The 18,065-nt window shown below is 44.5% G+C and overlaps 1 protein-coding gene across 1 annotated transcript in view; it reads right to left on the bottom strand.

Moving 5' to 3' along the window:
• Positions 1-3,807: 3,807 nt before the first annotated feature.
• The window catches only part of COL14A1 (collagen type XIV alpha 1 chain), a 217,298-nt gene continuing 203,040 nt past the window's right edge, over positions 3,808-18,065 (bottom strand). The window contains exons 46-48 of the mRNA XM_036264128.1: positions 8,005-8,082; positions 6,167-6,322; positions 3,808-4,565 (exon numbers count right to left, since the gene is read on the bottom strand). Coding sequence (XP_036120021.1) covers positions 4,486-4,565; positions 6,167-6,322; positions 8,005-8,082 — 314 coding nt within the window. The 3' untranslated portion in view covers positions 3,808-4,485. The remainder of the gene's footprint in view (positions 4,566-6,166; positions 6,323-8,004; positions 8,083-18,065) is intronic.

The following is an 18,065-nucleotide window of genomic DNA, read 5'->3' as shown; positions in this document are numbered from 1 at the left end:
TGGGCAGTCTGAAACCTCTTCAAGAATGCTCATAAGTAACACGGGAACACAGAGGTTAAAGAACTTCTCAGAAAGGGGCGTGATGTGTCATGATTATCAAGGGTGTCCAAGTGGTTGTGTTGGGGCTTAGGGAAGGCTTCACACATGACCTAGCTGAGCTTTGAAGATTGATATGAATATAAGTAGGTCATTTAAACTGGGGTGAGGCAGAAAAATAGGGCTTTCTAAGCAGAAAAAAAAGGCACGTCAAGGCTAGAGAAACAAGAGAGGGCATGCAACAGGGGTTTTGCAACTAGCTCACTGTGGCTGTAGTTTGGAGACTATTTGACTGAGAGATACATTTCAAAATAAAATAGAAAAAAAAAACCAGGTTGGAGAATTTGTAGGAACAAAAATGGAAGGATAGTAAAAGGCAGGAAACTCTTCAGGTGATATCATTCATTACTGTGGCCGAAATATTACCTACAAGTGCATGACTATTAAACTTCTATCTCTGGTCCTGATAACTCTCCCAAGCTCCAACTCATCTGTTTAACACCTCACACTAAGTTATTTCCTAAACTGAACTCTTTAACCACTCTACCCACATCTGTAATTTCCAGAGGGATATATATATATCTCCACCCACCTTGTTGTTAGACTCCATTGCTAGTTAATTTACAAGCCCTGTCAATACCACGGACTTAGTCCTCCACCATCTTTCATTAGACCATGGCAATCTCCAGTGTGAAACCAGAATAGTCTCAAAATAGCGATTCTCAAACAATAGTCCATGGGTCACCTGACGTGCTTGGTTAAAAAAAAGGAAAGTTCCTAACCCAGACGACTGTGACAGAATCTTTGGGGATTCTTCTGAGTCCAGGCGTCTGCGCTTTAGCAAGCTCCATCTCCACTCCTTTTTTTTGCCATTGACATTTAAGAATCTCTAATATGGCCCAGCCGGTGTGGCTCAGTGGTTGAGCGTCGACCCATGCACCAAGAGTCACCGGTTCGATTCCCGGTTGGGGCACATGCTCAGGTTGTTGGCTGGATCACTAGTGGGGGGCGTGCAGGAGGCAGCTAATTGATATCCTCTCTCATTGCCAATATGTTGGGTAGAGTAGCCTACAGGTTAAGAGTGGATACCTTGAGTCAAAATGCCTAGGTTTGAATTCTAGCTGTGTGTCCTTGGGTAAATAACTTTTCTGTTCTTCTGTCTCTTCGTTTGGACCATAATGAACTAGCTCTTGGGTTGCTATGATGATCAAATGAGTTAAAACGTAAGTGGTAGTTTTTATTGCTTCTCACTGATATTTCTGGTTCTCTTCTGCTCCCAGGTACATGGGGAGATTGTACTTCTCACCCCTACGAAGTTAAATGTGCTCGTGTAATTTACTTAGAACAATGAAATGTGAGTAGAAGTCATATGTGTTACTCCTGAAGGAAGCTGGAGATGATTCTCCATGTTCTCTCTTCTCTTCTCCTGGTAATCATGAAAGTACATGTTGATATGGAAGTGTCCAAGACAGCAGCGTTGTGGAAAAATGAGCCAAGAAAGACAAGGACAGCCATCCTGCTCTCTGGTGTGAGCAAGCAATGGAGGTCTAGCATGCTGAGCTCTTGAGATGTCAGGGTTTGTTGTTACCACGGCATAGTTGAGCCCATCCTCGCCACGCCTCTTGGAGTAGACCTGGTGATAATGCTCAAGGACAGCTTCAGAAGAGACGTTCGGCAATGTGGCTCTTAGGAAGAGCAAGTTTCCCTTCGCTAACTTAAACCATATACCAGATCATGTCACTCCCCTTCTGAAAACCCATCAACGGCTTCTCATGGGACTTCAAATCTAGATCACTGACTTGGTGCACACAGCCCTCCTGGCTTCAGTCTATAGCCTTGTTCACGCCTCCATTTCGTCTCTTGCCATACTGACCTTTGTTCCTTGACATGACAAGCACTTTCCTAGTAAAGGGACTTTGATAAGATCTGAGCTTGAATTGCCCTCCACGCCTTTTCTCAAGGTCATGTGTCAACTTAAATGTCAGGCCCTCAGAAAAGCCTTCCCACTCTACCCAATGGAAGCCGATGCTCCTCTGTGCCTCTTCACAGTCCTGTCTCGGCACTTTTCCGGTGTCTTTCATACTGCTCATCACAACTTAAAATTAATTTTGCTTATTTGTTCACTCACTTCTTGTCTTTCTTCAGCGAGAGAGGAAGCTCCACAGATCTCCTGTTCATGGTTTTGTCCTCAGAAATAAAACAGCTCCTGATACCAGCAAGATCCGTTAGTGAAGGTTGGGGTGGGGCAGAGGTGGTGGAGAAGAGGGAAGGAGAGTTGCTCTGGAATTAAATGGAAGTCTATCTGAATATAAAATACTACCTGAAAATAATTATTCCCCAAAGAAATTGAGTTTCTAATAAAAGTGATGAGTTCTGAAGATTAATGTCTTTTTTATGAAATGATGTTTTCAGAAATGGTATAAACTATAAATTATGATTTAAGTATATTTCTGCTACAATAGATAAGTCCATAAAAATGCAATTCAAAATCAGATTTTATTACAGAACAATGTGCTGTCAACACGAAAGTCCTGAATCTAAGTAACATCTTTTATTCTGAACATTTCACTCAATAAAAATCTGATATATTGGGTCCAAGTGATAACACATTCCAAACTAATGAAACTTCCCTGTAGCTTAAATAAACAAATTCAGATCAACAAGTAAAATCAAAGCCAAGTACATTTGCACAACTCAAGAATGATATGAATGGATTAAAACCTCTAATGGTTTATACTTCATTTACAACAAACTTTGAGAACCTTTTGAGTGACACCTTATTAGACCAAATTTCCAAGGACCAAATACTAACACATATAGAATATTCTCTCTCTATTGACTTGTTAAAAGACTAGAAAAACTAAGATACAAAGGAATGAGGTGACTGATGACATACCCCAGTCATTTAAGGAGGAGTTCTCTCAGGTGTCCCTGGGTCAGACCATCCTGATCAACCTTGGGCAAGTTTTCTTCTTTACCACTTCTGTTTTCTACACGTGGAGCCATTTGTATAACTAAAAGGGGGCAGCTGTTGGTTACCTGCTCACTGTCTTCTCTCATTCCTACAAACACGCCAAAGAACACTTTGCCTGGATCCCCAAAGGCACACAAGTAGACCCTGGAAGAGTCTGGTGATAACTGACCTCATCTCTACCACTTTAATTAGCTGTTACTAGACAGATGCTGTAGGGGAAAGGGCACACATTAAGGTCATGGTTCTCTCTCACTTCTATTTTCCCCACTAAATAATAGAACCCAAATCTTTCTCGAATATCTAGATTTTTTTCCTTTTGTGAACAAAAGATAAATTATAGTTTAGGGGTTAGAGTCTATTAGATTCAACCTCATTTCTTTTCTGCCTTCTAGAGTTTTTCAGCCTTTACAAAAAAAATACCAGAAGATATATGAGCTCTTCAATCAACCATTTATCAACGTTTATTTAGCATCAGTCTTACATTTTCACGGCCATTGCTGTTTGGTGGGTTTTAAATGAACGATTAAATTTAAGTCACCTGCTTCTTCTAAGCTTCATACTACACTCAGAATGAATGAATGAACGAATGTTTAAATGCCTGTCTGAAGGAAGCCAACTCTTGTTTTTCTGCTTAAAATTCAGCTAAGTCTAAGGTGACATTTAGAAATGCAGTCAAAAAAGTCCATGCACATTGTTTTACATTTTTATTTGCTTACAATAGAGGATGAGAACAGATTTGCACAAACATATCTGCTTGTACAAAGTAAGCCACGTAGATAAGGAGGGCAAGCCTTGGACTACTGCTGGATAAACTGTTCATCAAAACTAGATCTGCTGGCATCAGAACCGGTGGAAAGTCCTTCCTGTTCATGTCCAAAACCACTGCAAAACTAAATCTATTTTCAATAACACCAAATTCATAAAGGTTCTACTGTAACACGTATCCTCGGACAGCCGTGAAACCAGCTACCAAGTAATCTCAGAGTTGGACACATCAGTTGAGCAAGAGGTAGTTTCTCCAATAATATCCCTTTTTCTTTTGAGCAAGGCTACAGGGCCTAGGGATCAATGGCATCATCTTTGAGTTGCTTTCAGTCCTGTTCTGCTAGGACCCCATTTCCCGTGAATACAATTACATCTGGCTTGTTGCATTTTAGGACTTGAGATCATCGAACACAGAAAAGTTTCCATAGTTCAGTTTTATTTTTGCCACTTTTTCTCTGAGCACTCCTCTCTGGAAAAACCAATAATCTGGCATGTCATTCAAACCATGAAGAAAAAGCAATCCCATGGTGTCATAGATTCAGGGGAATTTTTTAACACCATTTTTTGGTCAATATTAACAATATCCAAGGAGGAGATTGAGGCTGATGAAACAAGCCCCTAAGGGAGTATACACACCACAGAACGACATTCTTCTTGAATAAGGTCCCGTAGGGGCTCCTGCGACTGGTCTCCACAGTTCTCACGAGGCATCAGATCCCAGAGCCCCACAGCTCCATGGCCTCCAGCTCATCTTGGACGGGGGTGAATTCCGGCTGATCGGGATGGGGAGCTAGAGAGGAAGAGTGGGGGTGGGGACTTGATAGGACCCAGAAACCATAAATTGATATTCTCCCCTCATATGGGTCCGCAGAAACAGATTTGATCGTTAAACTACAGAGATATCCTGCGTGGGTAGAAAGCAGTCACTGCCTTTACCCACCACACTGCTTAGTCCTTTCCCATGAGGTTTCAGATGGTTAGTAAGAGAAGGAAGGGACAGATACATTACAGACACTGTTAGAAACCAGGATCACAGCCAGTTGATTAAATAGTGTGTTTTATTTACAAAAGGAACCCTGAAAACTCAGCAGAATTATGAAAAATAAAATTTAAAAACTGATCTCATGTTAGAAGTCCATCACCAGGGGGCAGTAGGGAGGGGAGGTGATCAGAGGAAGAATGGACACTGGGGTGGTCAGGAAGATGATGCCCGTCAGTCTTGCGTGGGGACAGGATAGAGGAGAAGGCGATATAAGTAACTATTACTGAGCCTTCACACGGGGGAGTTTGGGATAAATTCTTGGTACACAATCTTATACCTATATCCAAGCTGATATGGAGCAGTCTGTTTCCATTATAACTGACCCATGTGATTTGATTAAGTTCCGGTAATGACATCGTGTGTTGGGAGCAGGGAGGTGTGACAGTGGGCAGACTGGGAAGCAGGTGAGGCAGAGAAGCAAGTGCCCATTGTTAGGGGCAGGGGCTGGGTGGTGGTGGTCAACAGGACAGTTCTGTATCCATAGCCAATTTCCCAGGCCAAGGTCATCAGAGTGGAGGAGTTCCACTTCAATGCCGGTAATCATTGTAAGGGATCAGATCTTAATGAAGGACAGAGAGATTAGAGAAAACAGGGAGGGAAGAGACGAAGAGAGAAAAACGTATCAGCAAAACTCTGACCAGTTCCTCTGGCAAATAAGGTTAACTTTCTCCTAAAGCAGAAAATTTTAATGTATTAACTAATAAGCTCATTGACTCAAAGCAGTCTCTGAATCTTTCTCTTGATGCCTCCAAGAATGACTATGTCAGAAAATGCCTCATTGCACAATCTGCCAGCATACAGACTGCAGATGCTTTTAGGAAGCATAACCTTTTCACAATCTCAATCCGGTAGGTCATAATGAGGCAAAGACAGGATGGTCACTTCCGTTTCTTCTTAAAACTACCTTTGGCCATCTATGCATGTGGTGGGAAGGCTGTCACCCCAAAGAATCTAGGGGATCCCAGTTATGGGGAAGTTCTAAGTTTGAGGTTTCCCCTAAACAAGAGTACAATTTTACAGGACATCATGGCCACAGCACATAGAATAAAGGGCCCAAAAGAATGTTCAAACATGTCCCCCAGTGACCAAATAGGAGGTCAGAGGCCAAGTCTGTGTGAATTTCCACTTGGAAGCAAGGAAGACTTAGATGTGCTGTTGCTTTGTACTTCCCCTTCCTGTTTTTAAAGAGGTAGCCTCCCCCATAATTGGCACTTTATAGAAGATGCCTCTGGAAGTTCAAGCTCTGCTTCCCTCCCATATTCCATCTACTCTTCGTAGCACAACCCCCATCACTATGGTATGAATTATAGTAACACACTGCTCAGCGCTCACAGGAAGCGGGCACTTACCTCCCACCCCATAGGCAGAACATGAAGAGGGGTCGCAGTATCCAGGCTGGCCGGAAGGACCTTGTGGTCCAGGCACCCCCAGGTGACCCGGTGGACCCCGTGGTCCGGGAGAGCCAGGGGGTCCCGGGCTCCCTGGTCGACTCTCTCCTGCAGGTCCTAAAAAGCCCCGACAATGAAAACAGTTAGTCTTCCACCGCCCCAGAGTGAGTTCTGAGACCACCAAGATGTAAACCAACTCTTACAAGAAGCGACCTTGCACATCTCGACAATCAGGGCAACCTGCTTCTTTCAACTCACTGAGTTCTTCTTCCTAAACTGGGTTTCCTGGACAGAGCATCGTACTGGGAGGCAGGCTCCCGGAGGGCAATGCTTTTAATCAGCTCAGAAAACTAGGGGGAAAAATCTATTCTATTTTTCCCCATCACCTCTTGGACACTAAAGGAGAAGGAACCCAGCAGAGCACTGGCAACCTAGTGTCATTTACGGAGCTTCCGTTTCTCAGTAGGAAGCCAATGTGCGGGCATGTGCGCATGTGCGCATGCGCGCACCCGGGTACACATGCAATCTCAACCTCCTCGTCTGCACCGGTTTGTGGCCCCAGATAATTGAAATAAATTAGTCTGAGTCTGAAAGAAATTATCCTGCACGAGAAAAAAAGTCTAAAATTGGACCCAACATACTCATCCAAAATGTCTTTAGGCCAGTATACAGCAATTGAGAACTTAGATTGTGTGAAAATGAGGATTAGATTTTCTGTGAATTTAAAAAGATTGTTAGGCTGGTTTGGGTTAGGGTTTATTAATTTTTTTCATTTTTAAGTTTTTGGGTTTTTAGGTCTGGATTCCAAAAGTATTTAAGAGCCATTCTTCAACTAGCAATAAAACTCTTTAACTGGAACCGAAATGTAAATTAGGAACATATTTGAAAAGTGTGTGGCTCTCAGATACATTCAGTTTCATTTCATCGACGTCCACCAGCAGTTCATTCTGTGTAACTCACCACGCTGGATCAGATCTATGACTTCAAACAAGAGGAACATTTACACTCAAAATGAATTTATTGCATTAGGAATCTCAAAATGAATTTATTGCATTAGGAATCTCTCCAAAATAATTTTCCAAATTATTTTGGAAAAATAATTATATTTCCAAAATAACTATTAGGTTAGAAAGAAAAATCCATAAAGCATTTTATTCAATGTGGCTAAGACTAGGATTGCAAATATCCAAAAGAATTGCAAACAAAATTCTATTAACGAGTATGAATGTCTGAGGACCGTTATAAAAGTACCTAGTAATATCACAAAATAAAAACTTGACGTAAAACTCTCTCAGAGACTCTCATGGTGGCAGGAAAAATCAGTGCCCATCAAATATCCTCTAGCTCTCCAGCCTCCCCTGCAGGTCAGTTGGAGCTATGCAACTAGTTCTAGCCAGTGAAATATGATAAGTGACTCATGTCATTCTGCATTTAGACATTTGAGAGCTGATATGCCTCCTTTGTCTTTCTCCTGGGGGCTTTTTGTGTCAAACGGGGGGAACCACCTTACATCAAACTTTGTATCATGAGTATGATATAAACCTCTATGGTGTCAATCCACTAAGTAACACTATCCTATTCTAATTCATGCGACCAATAAGATCCCAGGATATGCTGTAACTTTGGGAACTTGTATTAGGAGGATCGTTACTAACAAATTGGACTCATAACAAAATGAATGAGAGATACAGTCATTCCAGTTAGATACAAGGATGTAATATGACCATTTTCCTCACCTGTGATATCCAGTGAATATAAAGATTTAGGATTTTCATTTGCAATTTTCTGTTAAGTCTTACCTGCTGGCCCAGGGGGTCCTCTTGGACCTTGACTTCCAATGCCTGGATTTCCTTTTTCTCCCTTGATACCAGTTAGACCTGTTTATTTAGAAGGGAGGGAAGGAGGGAGGGAGGGAGAGAGAGAGGGAGAGAGGGAGGGGAAAAAAAAAGAGGAAAGAAAAAATTCTCTTTAAAATGAAGTCTGGGTAGTCCATTTTTCTGGGTTTCAAAAGGACCTCTCTAATGAAGACAATGATGTGGGTTGGTCTGGGCTATGGTTACCGCGGGACTTTTAAATTGAATTCTGACCATGGAGACTTTTGCACAGGCACATATAGAAGGCTGGTGGTCTGTGTCTGCACAGGCAGTCTGTATTTGCAACACTGCGAGGTCATCTTCCTCTTGCAGACTGCAGTGGTTCGGCCTGCCAGGAGCTGGCCTCGTCTTTGCACGCACCCGACCATTCGATGTATGCAGTTGGCACTCCAAATAACACAATAGAAGTCACAAGTGAACATGTCTAACATTTTCCTTTGGGTCCACCCTGTAATGTATCTGCAAGAGGCATGAATTATAATTAGGCAGCAAGGCTCTGAAGAGCGTGAGTTTCCATTAAAAACTTGGAAGCTTCAGGAAAGCCTGTGTTTGATTTGGCTGATTCTGGCTGATTCAGTCCCATAAAAATCTAAACCTATTCATGTGTCTTTTCCACAGAACAGACTTCTTATTCCAAATAATTTATGGTGCTATTAACAAACTATACATTTTCACAGGCAAAATAACAAAGAAACATATACTCTGACACCTCGTTGTCTAAGCAGGTTCTATCTCAAGACCACTGGACAGGTGAGAACTGTGATTTATCCAGGCCCCCCCAATCCGAGAGAGAGTTGCATCGCCCTGGGGTCTGGGTTACCCCGACTCGCATCGCAGAAGGGCTCCGCTGTCTGTTTTTCACGTCCACCGTGCTTTGAAGTAGCGGACTGTGCAACTACATCTCTATGTAATTACACTGAACAGGGAAATTGTGTGATCTGGCAAAGTCTACAAGGGAACATAAATACACGAAAATAATCACTCTGATATGCAGCAGGCATGCAAGTGATTTAAAATGTTTATGGTTACAAACAACTTTTTTTTTCTCTTACAAAATGCAGCACGTATTCACTGCAGACAAACCAGAAGACACACCTTTCCAGAAAGAAAGGTACTCATGTAGTATTTGCTCTGGAAATAACTGACCAAAAAAAGTCATGAGCCACTAATGGTTCTTAATGCACGGCGTGCGTAATCATAACCACTGTGCATGATTGTCCCTCGATTAGAAGCTTTGGTGACTGCTGTGTTCCTCGTTGACCACTGCTTGGGGTCCAGCTCCCTGGCATCTTCATAAAAGCCCTTCTTCCTAGTTAGTGGCCTTCAGGGCTACTCCACCCACTGCTAGGCTCCCCCAAAGCCCATGCCTACTGCACGTGGCCTTGGAGGTATTCTCTGAACTCAGAAAAGGCCAGCACCTCGGAAAGAGGGCAGGCACCGACCTCTGAGCCTGTGATCTGTTTCTGGCCCCTTCCCTTAAGAACTGATAAGGGAGAGAGTGAAAACTACCATCGAATCTGCGTTTACAAAGCACACGACTTACTCAGACTAGTGAACATTCAATGCTCGATTGCTAATCAATTGCTCAGACAGAAAAGCACCCCGAGTACCTCTACTGGGTGTTACCCAATTAGCTAAACTAGTAGCTAATTGGTTCATCATTGGAGTGAGTGCTTTTTAGCTGGAAGGTGCCCACTCCCTTGGAAGGAGCGTGCCCTGCCGTGCATCTGGGAATTCAGCAGAAACTGCTGCGTCTGTTAGAATCCGAGTCACTTTCCCCACAGGGAGCCACGAATTTTTAAAGAATTAGAACACAATAAAGTACACCAATGACTAATGCAGGCTGCTTGTGATTAACTGCGGGGTGACTCAGAGGCCTGCCGTGACCTCGAGGTTCTCAAGGACCACAGCAGGGCTTCTCGGCGATTCTCCACAAGAGGAGATGCTGAGGCTGCACCGCACACGCAGGGAAGTACTCTCAGAATAACCGCCTGCTCAGTTTCCAGACTTAGCCTTTGCACCTCCACAAAGAAGGCGAAGGCCGGGAAGACAGGGAGTAGAAAGCCTAGCTGTTTTAATTCTCTATGCTATGTAGATTGAGGAAAAGTAGAATTCAACATTGTCTGTAATACAAGTCGAGAGAGGAGGAGTCTCACAGAAATATCCCAGCCCCTGAATATGCCCCAACAATAAAATCTAAGAATATAATTTTATGTCATCGGAGAATTTTAGATTGTATTATCCTTGAAGTTATTACGATCCCACCAAATATAGCAAATGTATAAATATTTGTTCCTGTGCCCACTTATGCTTCTGACACTGAAGGAACAGCCACGTCTGTGACAACTGAACTTGGTTATGAATCTGGTTTTGGAAGGAAAAAAATAAAACCATGTTAAAAATCAATATTTAAGTCCCTAAGATGAGGATGGAAATTAAAGGCTAAGCTTACAGACTGCAGATCTCTAAACACGGATCTGGATATATTGGGTAAGCCTTGTAGCCTTGATTAAAAGAAGAGAAATCCAATGTCCTAAAATGCCAGCCTGTGACTGTCCTTGAGGGGACAGAGGGCAGTGGAGTCTGGGCACAGTCATTCTTTACAGACAAACTGCAGTCACCACCCAGAAGGCGGGTGAGGACCCGCGAGGGGGCCACTGGTGCTGAGACAGGGTCACCAGAGCTCAGTTGCCAGCATCCTTTCCACAGGCATTGGGGCTCCTGCTGCACAGGTATTCCCTCCTTCTGACACTCCCTGCTCGCCTTGCTGTGTCATAAATACTCCTCCTTCTTCAAGACCCGACTCTGAGCTGCTCCACAACCACAACAGGCAGAAGCATAAGGGAGCCAGGAGCAAGGATTACCTATTTTATCCACAGCTCTATCCCAAACATTTCTCTGGAGGCTTCCAGACAGTACGTAACTTACAAATATAGAGTGAGTGAGTGAGTGAGTGAGTGAATAAATGAGTGAGTTCTTGGCTTCCATATTATCACAGCATCCTTTGCACGTATCCCACTGCATTGCTGCTTCTTGTATTCATCTAATCTGGAACTACGAGCCTGCCGACGGCAGGGATCGTCCCCTACTTACTGCTCTGGTGTCAGATCCACGCAGAGTCTCACACATAGTAAGTAGGTGCCCACTGAGCACTGGAAGGCTAACCGAAGGACCGACCGCTAATGCCAGCATGCAGCTGACTGTCACCTGCAAGTATGACCTTGAAGGATCAACAAACAAAATTCCTGGAGCTTTGCGTTCCCTTGCAGATGCCTGGCTTCAGTGGACATGCCTTTTCTGACTAGTCCTTGTGTGGCGATATGAATGACGAGTGCCTCTTGGACACGTGTATCACTGACTCTAATCATTTAAGTCTCACGTTCTCCCATCTTTAAAAAGGAGCATAGCTGATATAAATGAAGACCTAATTGACCAACATATGATTTAGCTGATGTCCTTAGTTTTCTGTGGAGTTTCAAACATATTTAGGATGACCAGAGAGAAGTCTTTCCTAGTAGGCATCTAATCTTTTTTTTTTTTTTTTTATGAGAACTTTTAAGATCCATTCTTTTAGATCTTACTCTCTTATTAAAACCTTAATAACTTACTCTCTTATTTCTGCTTTGAAAACTTTTAAAAATAGAGTTTACTTTTTTAGAATAGTTGTAGGTTCATACAGATGTTAAAGGGAAAGTACAGAGATTCCCATATGGCCCTGCCCTCCACTGACACAGCCTCCCCCTTTATCAACATGCCCCACCAGGGGTGTAAGCTTGACATATTCATATTCCTAAGAGTCTCATTAGCAATGACCTCAGGGCTGCCTGATTCTCCCTTACCACTAACCTAACACTGACCCTCTAATATTTCCTTTCACTGGTCTACTAAGTCAGAGACCTGTTTGTTTTAGTTCTTCATCTCATTTCCAGTTTCAGGCACCTATTGGCACTCAAGACATACCTGTCAAACAAATGGATGAATGAATGAAATGCAAAGTCCAACTGTAGACCTTGACCAACCAAAGATGTGGCTATGCTTCTAAATGACTTCATTAAGATGTGAATGTTAAGATTTGAATGTTAGATGATCTTTGTATGAACTCATTCAGTCTTTGCAAAATACAAGAGGGCAGGCACTGCTATTAACCCTAAAAGAGGGCTGTAATACGGAGGTAAAGTCACATGACTTTAGGTAGTAAGTAACAGAGCCAGGATTTCAACGCAGCCAGGTCGGTGCTGAAGCCTGAGCAAATAACCACTGTGCTCCCTGCCTCTCCCCACCCAGGCTGGCTCTCCAGGTTGTTTCTAGTCTTGTTTGCTGTAGCTGTGGCTTCCTGAACTGCCTGCCAAAACAGTCTGCACATTTTCTCTGGCCCCAAATCAGCCCTGTGGTTATCATGTTTCCTCACTTTATTTCCCTGGGTTCACAGATTTGACCTCTGCTCTGAGCAAGCCTTGCGTTGATTTGAAGAGGATTTATCCTGCTCACACTGACTACATGTCTAGAGTCTGGCCCTTGGTTATTGGTCTCCCATTCTTTTGACCTCGGATTATGGAGATTTTACTAATTTATTTGCCCCTTGACCGCACTAAGCACTCCAGGCTGGAGTCTCATGCTGTTCCACGGAGCTCAGTCACTCCCACACGGTCCCAGACATCCTGAGCAACTCCCAGGATGTATGCTCAGACAGATATGCACGGCCTGGTTAACGTTCCCATTGTAAGTCTATCAAAAAAGTCACAGGAACTGTGAGAGGAGGCTTCAGCTGTGTTATAATGTCGATAGTCTGTTGCCTGGGAAATGCTGGCGAGGAACTGTAAGTAGAGTCTGTTTTTCCTTCAACATATGTTTGAATGCCTACTTGGTGCAAGGTCTGGACTGGGTACCCAGCTACAAGATGGCAAATTCATGGGACTCAATTCAACAAGTCGTTTTTGCACTTATCCAAGCTGTGCTATTCACATGTCTGGCGCAGGACCAGTAGGTTGGTACTAAGGTGGTCAAGACTGTAAAATGCACGGTTGCTGTAAAAGCAAGCAAACTGTTGCTAACGGTCCCTCTTCCTAGTGCCTTTTCCATAGAACGACTGGCTATCTGGTATGTCTCTCTAATCCAGGGCTCGGCCAGGGAAGCACCGACCCTTCTAGATCTTTCAAGCAGAGGGACTTTAATATAAGGACTTGGTTACCTGAGTAACAGAAGCATTTGAACAACCAAATAAGAACGACGAGGAGCCCCTACATTAGCAACAGCAGGATGCCACTTTCACCACAGGAGTGCAAGGACGATGGGAAGAAAGGGTGTGATGGAGCCCCATGCCTAGGGCCTTCTGGTAGGATCTAGCACGAGTGAGGCCTTGTCCAGGAGAAGCAGGGGCTGTGGCTACAACTGGAGTCACAGAGGAAGCGGACTGCAGGTGAGGGGAGAAATATCCTCATTTTCCCCTTCTTCAGACCCCCACGACCCTCCTCCGTGCCTCCCGGCGGCTGCGGCTGTCCTGTCCTGGTGAGGAAGTCTGGAATCTGATGCACAGGGAAAAGGGCAAAGTGCCCCTCCCAGTCCCAATATCAGGACCGAGATGTCAGGGTCAAAGGCACCCTCCTTGCCTGTGGCAGGTCCCCACGTCATAGGGAAGCAGACAAACAAGCAGCTGCAATGCAGTGTGACCGCAGCTACAACATACGAGGGCACAGAACGGAGGCCCTGGAGGGGAAGTGCGGGAGGCTCTCCAGCATCGCTGACCTTGCAGTGAAGCCCTGAGGAGCAGGTGTGAGCCTCGGAAAGGAGGAGCCACAGAGCGTGTGGCAAAGGTGTGCGGGAGCGAGGGCGGGGCCGCCCAGGGCAGCGGCTGGGCAGGGCTTCGGCAGCTGCAGGGTGCGCCGTGGTAGGGAAAGAGGCCAGCCTAGGCCCCCTCGTGACAAGCTCTGTGCATCAGACTAAGGAGTTTGAACATGGTTCCCCCTTCAATACCTGCTACCCAGGTTTTTCTTTCTAACTTCGTATTTTTTCTTAGAGAAGAACTCCAACCTGTTTCAGCTTCAGGCCCCACGAAAGCTGGACCCCTGCTGGGTCCAGCCAAGCAGTACCGTGGGTTAAGCGGGACTGGCATCCGTGAAGCTCAACACTACAATCAACACCGTGCTGGCCCATGAGCAGCCGGGGGATGCTGGATCGTATTTCTGCCCGGTGGGCTGCCCACTGCGCAGAGGAGCCTCCCAACAAGATCAAGCACAGGGCATCAGAATATTTGACGCTTTAGGTTTGTGTACCATGGCAACGAAGGCAGGAGGTCCGTTGGTCCGCTGACCACAGACATCAAATTGGACACACTGACCTTTGGGCGGTGAGGGGAGGAAGTGCGTGCCGCAGGGAGGAGGGGAATGGAGGAGGAGAACGGAGGCTGTAAAGGGGGAAGGAGAGAGGGAAGAAGACAGCGAGGGGCACAGCTCATCCATGCACAACACACCCGGGTAGCTGTTTGCAGGCTGACTGTTCACAGCTACAGGTGTATGGTAAATAGGAGCAGGATTAAATGGGGCACCTGGGATCCTGGCTTCTTGTCCACCTACTTTTGCCCCTGATACTATGACCCTCGGGGAACACAATATGAATGTCAGGCCAAATGCAAATCTGTCACGTCTGGTTCCAAAATTATGATGACTCCTCATATATAAATGCCATTATATTATTTCCAGCATTGACTGTTAGAAAAATATAAATAATTCAAAGTTAGCAGAAAAGTGAGCCAATTTCTATGCTTAAAGAAATGACCATTTCAGGTTCAGAATGAATCTTCAACCAGCCGATGATCATTAGTTTAGCGGCTGGTCTGGTGGTCACTTCTTGCAGAACTGAAAGGTGATACGGTTCTCTCCATTTTTGGAAAAGAGAGTAATGAGAGTTATGTAAGGCCAGGGTCTGCAGAATTTAAAACAGAATGTATTATGAACAACAGCCCTGCGTAATAAGCATGAAGAACCCACTACTGAAATAAATGCACCTTATAGCTGGGACCCTTATGTTTTCCCAAACCAGCGAAGAGTTTCAGAAAAGTCAAACTACTTTGCTATATTTACATAGTCATTTGCTGTCGAAGTTAAACAGACGACCAATGAAAATGCAAAGGGTTAATGAATATATCTTTTCTATGGATGTTTTCACCCAACTATACACATGCATTTCGGTATATTTATTTATTATATCTGTTGCTTTAGAAGTCATGCCAAAAAATTCTATGGAAATAGTTTATCAAAGCTAATATAAAGAACTTTCATTTCAGCATATGCGCTAGTACATGTTATCTTGCCAATTCATTTGCTTATGTTCAAGGCCAGAAATTCAGAAAATGGCAGAGAAATGTCTACATTTAAAAGAAAGGGACTCTCTCTCTCTGTGTGTATACACACACATAGGCAATATAGGCAGGAAGTCCTTTGATCTTGGACCACAGGCAGCTAAATTAGAAACACATTTGGGCACTGAAATGTCCGATGCATTTGCTATGTTATATGATTTCCTAATGAGTGTAACCATAACTCCTATTATAAAATCTTACCTTACTTTTCCGGCTAAATTTATACAATGATGACTTAAAGAAAATGCTGACATTGTCAATGTGGCAATAACTGACTATTAACAAGATGTCTGAGGACTGACGTACTATAACCACACGAGTTTCTGCTTATATCGTGGCTCTAGGGTGAGTGAGGAATAGTAGCCAAAAAGCTAGTGTAATCAACAGCATACACCATTAATGACTCATGAAATAACTATTGCATTGCAGGTATTGTGAGAAATAAAAGGAAAAGAGACAGTAAGTTTGGTCTCTGGGGAGCATGTAGCCTCATTAGTGAGACAGGATGAACAGGAATGAAATCATTAAAGGACAATTCAAGAAAGTATATTCTACCTGGGTGCTAAATGATGTTTCCCACACTAATGAGGTAGGGATCCGTCATCTGCTCATTTATCAAGCAAATATTTGTTCAGACCCCTCGTGAGGTGCTGTAGAGATGGAAGGCACAGCCCATCCGGGGCACTCGCAGTCCAGGGGGAAGACAAGTACATCAACAATGACAATGTAATGGGAAAACGCTGTGGTCGGAGCCTGTGCCGGGCACGGAGGAGCACACGAGGAGGGTTGTACTCGGTGCAGTTCGGTTGGAACAAGGCAGAGTGGCAACGACAAATACCCTGGCCAAACCAGCCGACCCTGGCGAGGAAGGGGTGGCTGGCAGAGGCGACTCTCGGGATGAGTTCTGAGCTTGCATGTGAGTGAGCTGGAGGAAGAGAGGGTCCCGGGAGGGGGGAAGAGCCTGTGAGAATCCAAGAAGAGGTAGAACAGGGCACCACAGGGACTGGCACTGAGGGTGGCAGGAAGGGAAAGGGGTGTATGAAGAACACGGCACACTGCATTCTTTACTACTTTTCAACAGAATGATACGTCCATCCCCATGCTATGGACTCGTGTACTTCCTGGCCCCTTGGATTTGGGCTTGGCCATGCGGCTCGCTTTGACTGAACGGATATTAGTGTCAATGACACGAGCAGAGGCGGGAAATATGACCGAGAGGTTGGGTTGCCCTGCTTTGTTTCTGCCATTGTCACAGGCAGCCCGGGGGGGCTACTGCCTCTTCACCCAGGGACCCAGTGGAGCAAAGCTGCCCGCCACCTCCCACAGACGTGTGCTGAGAAAGAATATTTATTGTTGTACGCTACTGAGATTTCTGTGGTTTGTTATGCAGCAAAAGCTGACAAATACCCACAGCACTGAGCAGTTCAGTTTGGCTAGAGCCAAGGACACATACTTGAAGCGAGGCTGATTAGAAAATATGAACCAGGACCACACAAAGACAGCTTCCTGAGATGCCTTAACCTTGGGAAGTATTTCTAGCACAGCACCTACTACCCCAGACAGTGACTGAAATTCAGTGGGCGGAATCTGCTAAGACCTACTACACAGACCCTTCCAATTAAGGCTTTCAAAAAAAAAAAAAAAAAGCTTTGGAAACAATTATCTTAGCTTTCATGGCAAAAAAGAAGACAAAATACAGGTTACAGCTTTTTGTTATTGTAATAGTCATATTCTACTAACTCCAGAGCTTGGAGATGTAACTTGATGGGGAGTTTAGTCTGTCGATTGCTTTTTAAAAATCACTCTTTGTGTCTCTTTGGAAAATGATTTTCTCCTGACTACAATTAATTCCAGAAGCAGGAATACAGAAACAGTCTATCAAAACATTTTTCCAGTGGGTGCCACTCTTTTCCAGGTGCTTGAGTCTACATCTTATATCTCCCTCTAAAAAGCGACATCTGGTATTTGAATAATGTCAAGGAGGTGGGAGAGAAAAATACCCATGTAAATAGCGAAAACAGGCAGACACGGTGGGAGCCAACTCTTTGCAAGTGTCCTAGGAATCACACGGCTTGGAAATCATTCTTAGGAGCAAAAGCAATTGCAATGGCCTGCCCACTGCAAGGCCAGAGACCTTGGTTTAATTTAGAAGCCAGCAGTTAAATACATAGTCACGAATTCTGTGCTACTCCTCCCTTTGAAACGTACAGCCTAATTCCCCTCCACCTGAGCTTGAGCGGCGCTTGGTGACTCCCTCCTAGTAGAATATGCTAAAAGTAAAGCTTGTGACTTCTGGGACCAGGCACAAAAGGGCACTGTAAACTCCTCCCTGCTGCCTCTTATGTTTGGAGAACACTCAGGCACCCCTGTGGAGGGACCCACCCCTCTCATGCTCGCTGTGAGTGGAGTAGCGAGGGGGCCTGAGACCCCTACCGGTGAGCACTGTGAGAGGCCAGCTGGGAAGTAGGGCTGCCAGACCATCCGTCAAGCCTTCAGATGACTTCAGCCCTGGCTGACATCTTCACTGCAACCTCACGAAGGACCCTGAGCCAGAAGCAACCAGCTGAACCATCCAGAATCCCTGACCCCTGAAAACCACAATCAGATATGTTTTGTTGTCTTAAAGTGCTAA

Source organism: Molossus molossus, unplaced genomic scaffold (assembly GCF_014108415.1).
Source record: "Molossus molossus isolate mMolMol1 unplaced genomic scaffold, mMolMol1.p scaffold_m16_p_16, whole genome shotgun sequence".
Taxonomy (NCBI): Eukaryota; Metazoa; Chordata; class Mammalia; order Chiroptera; family Molossidae; genus Molossus; species Molossus molossus.
This window is presented reverse-complemented; position numbering and strand designations above follow the sequence as displayed.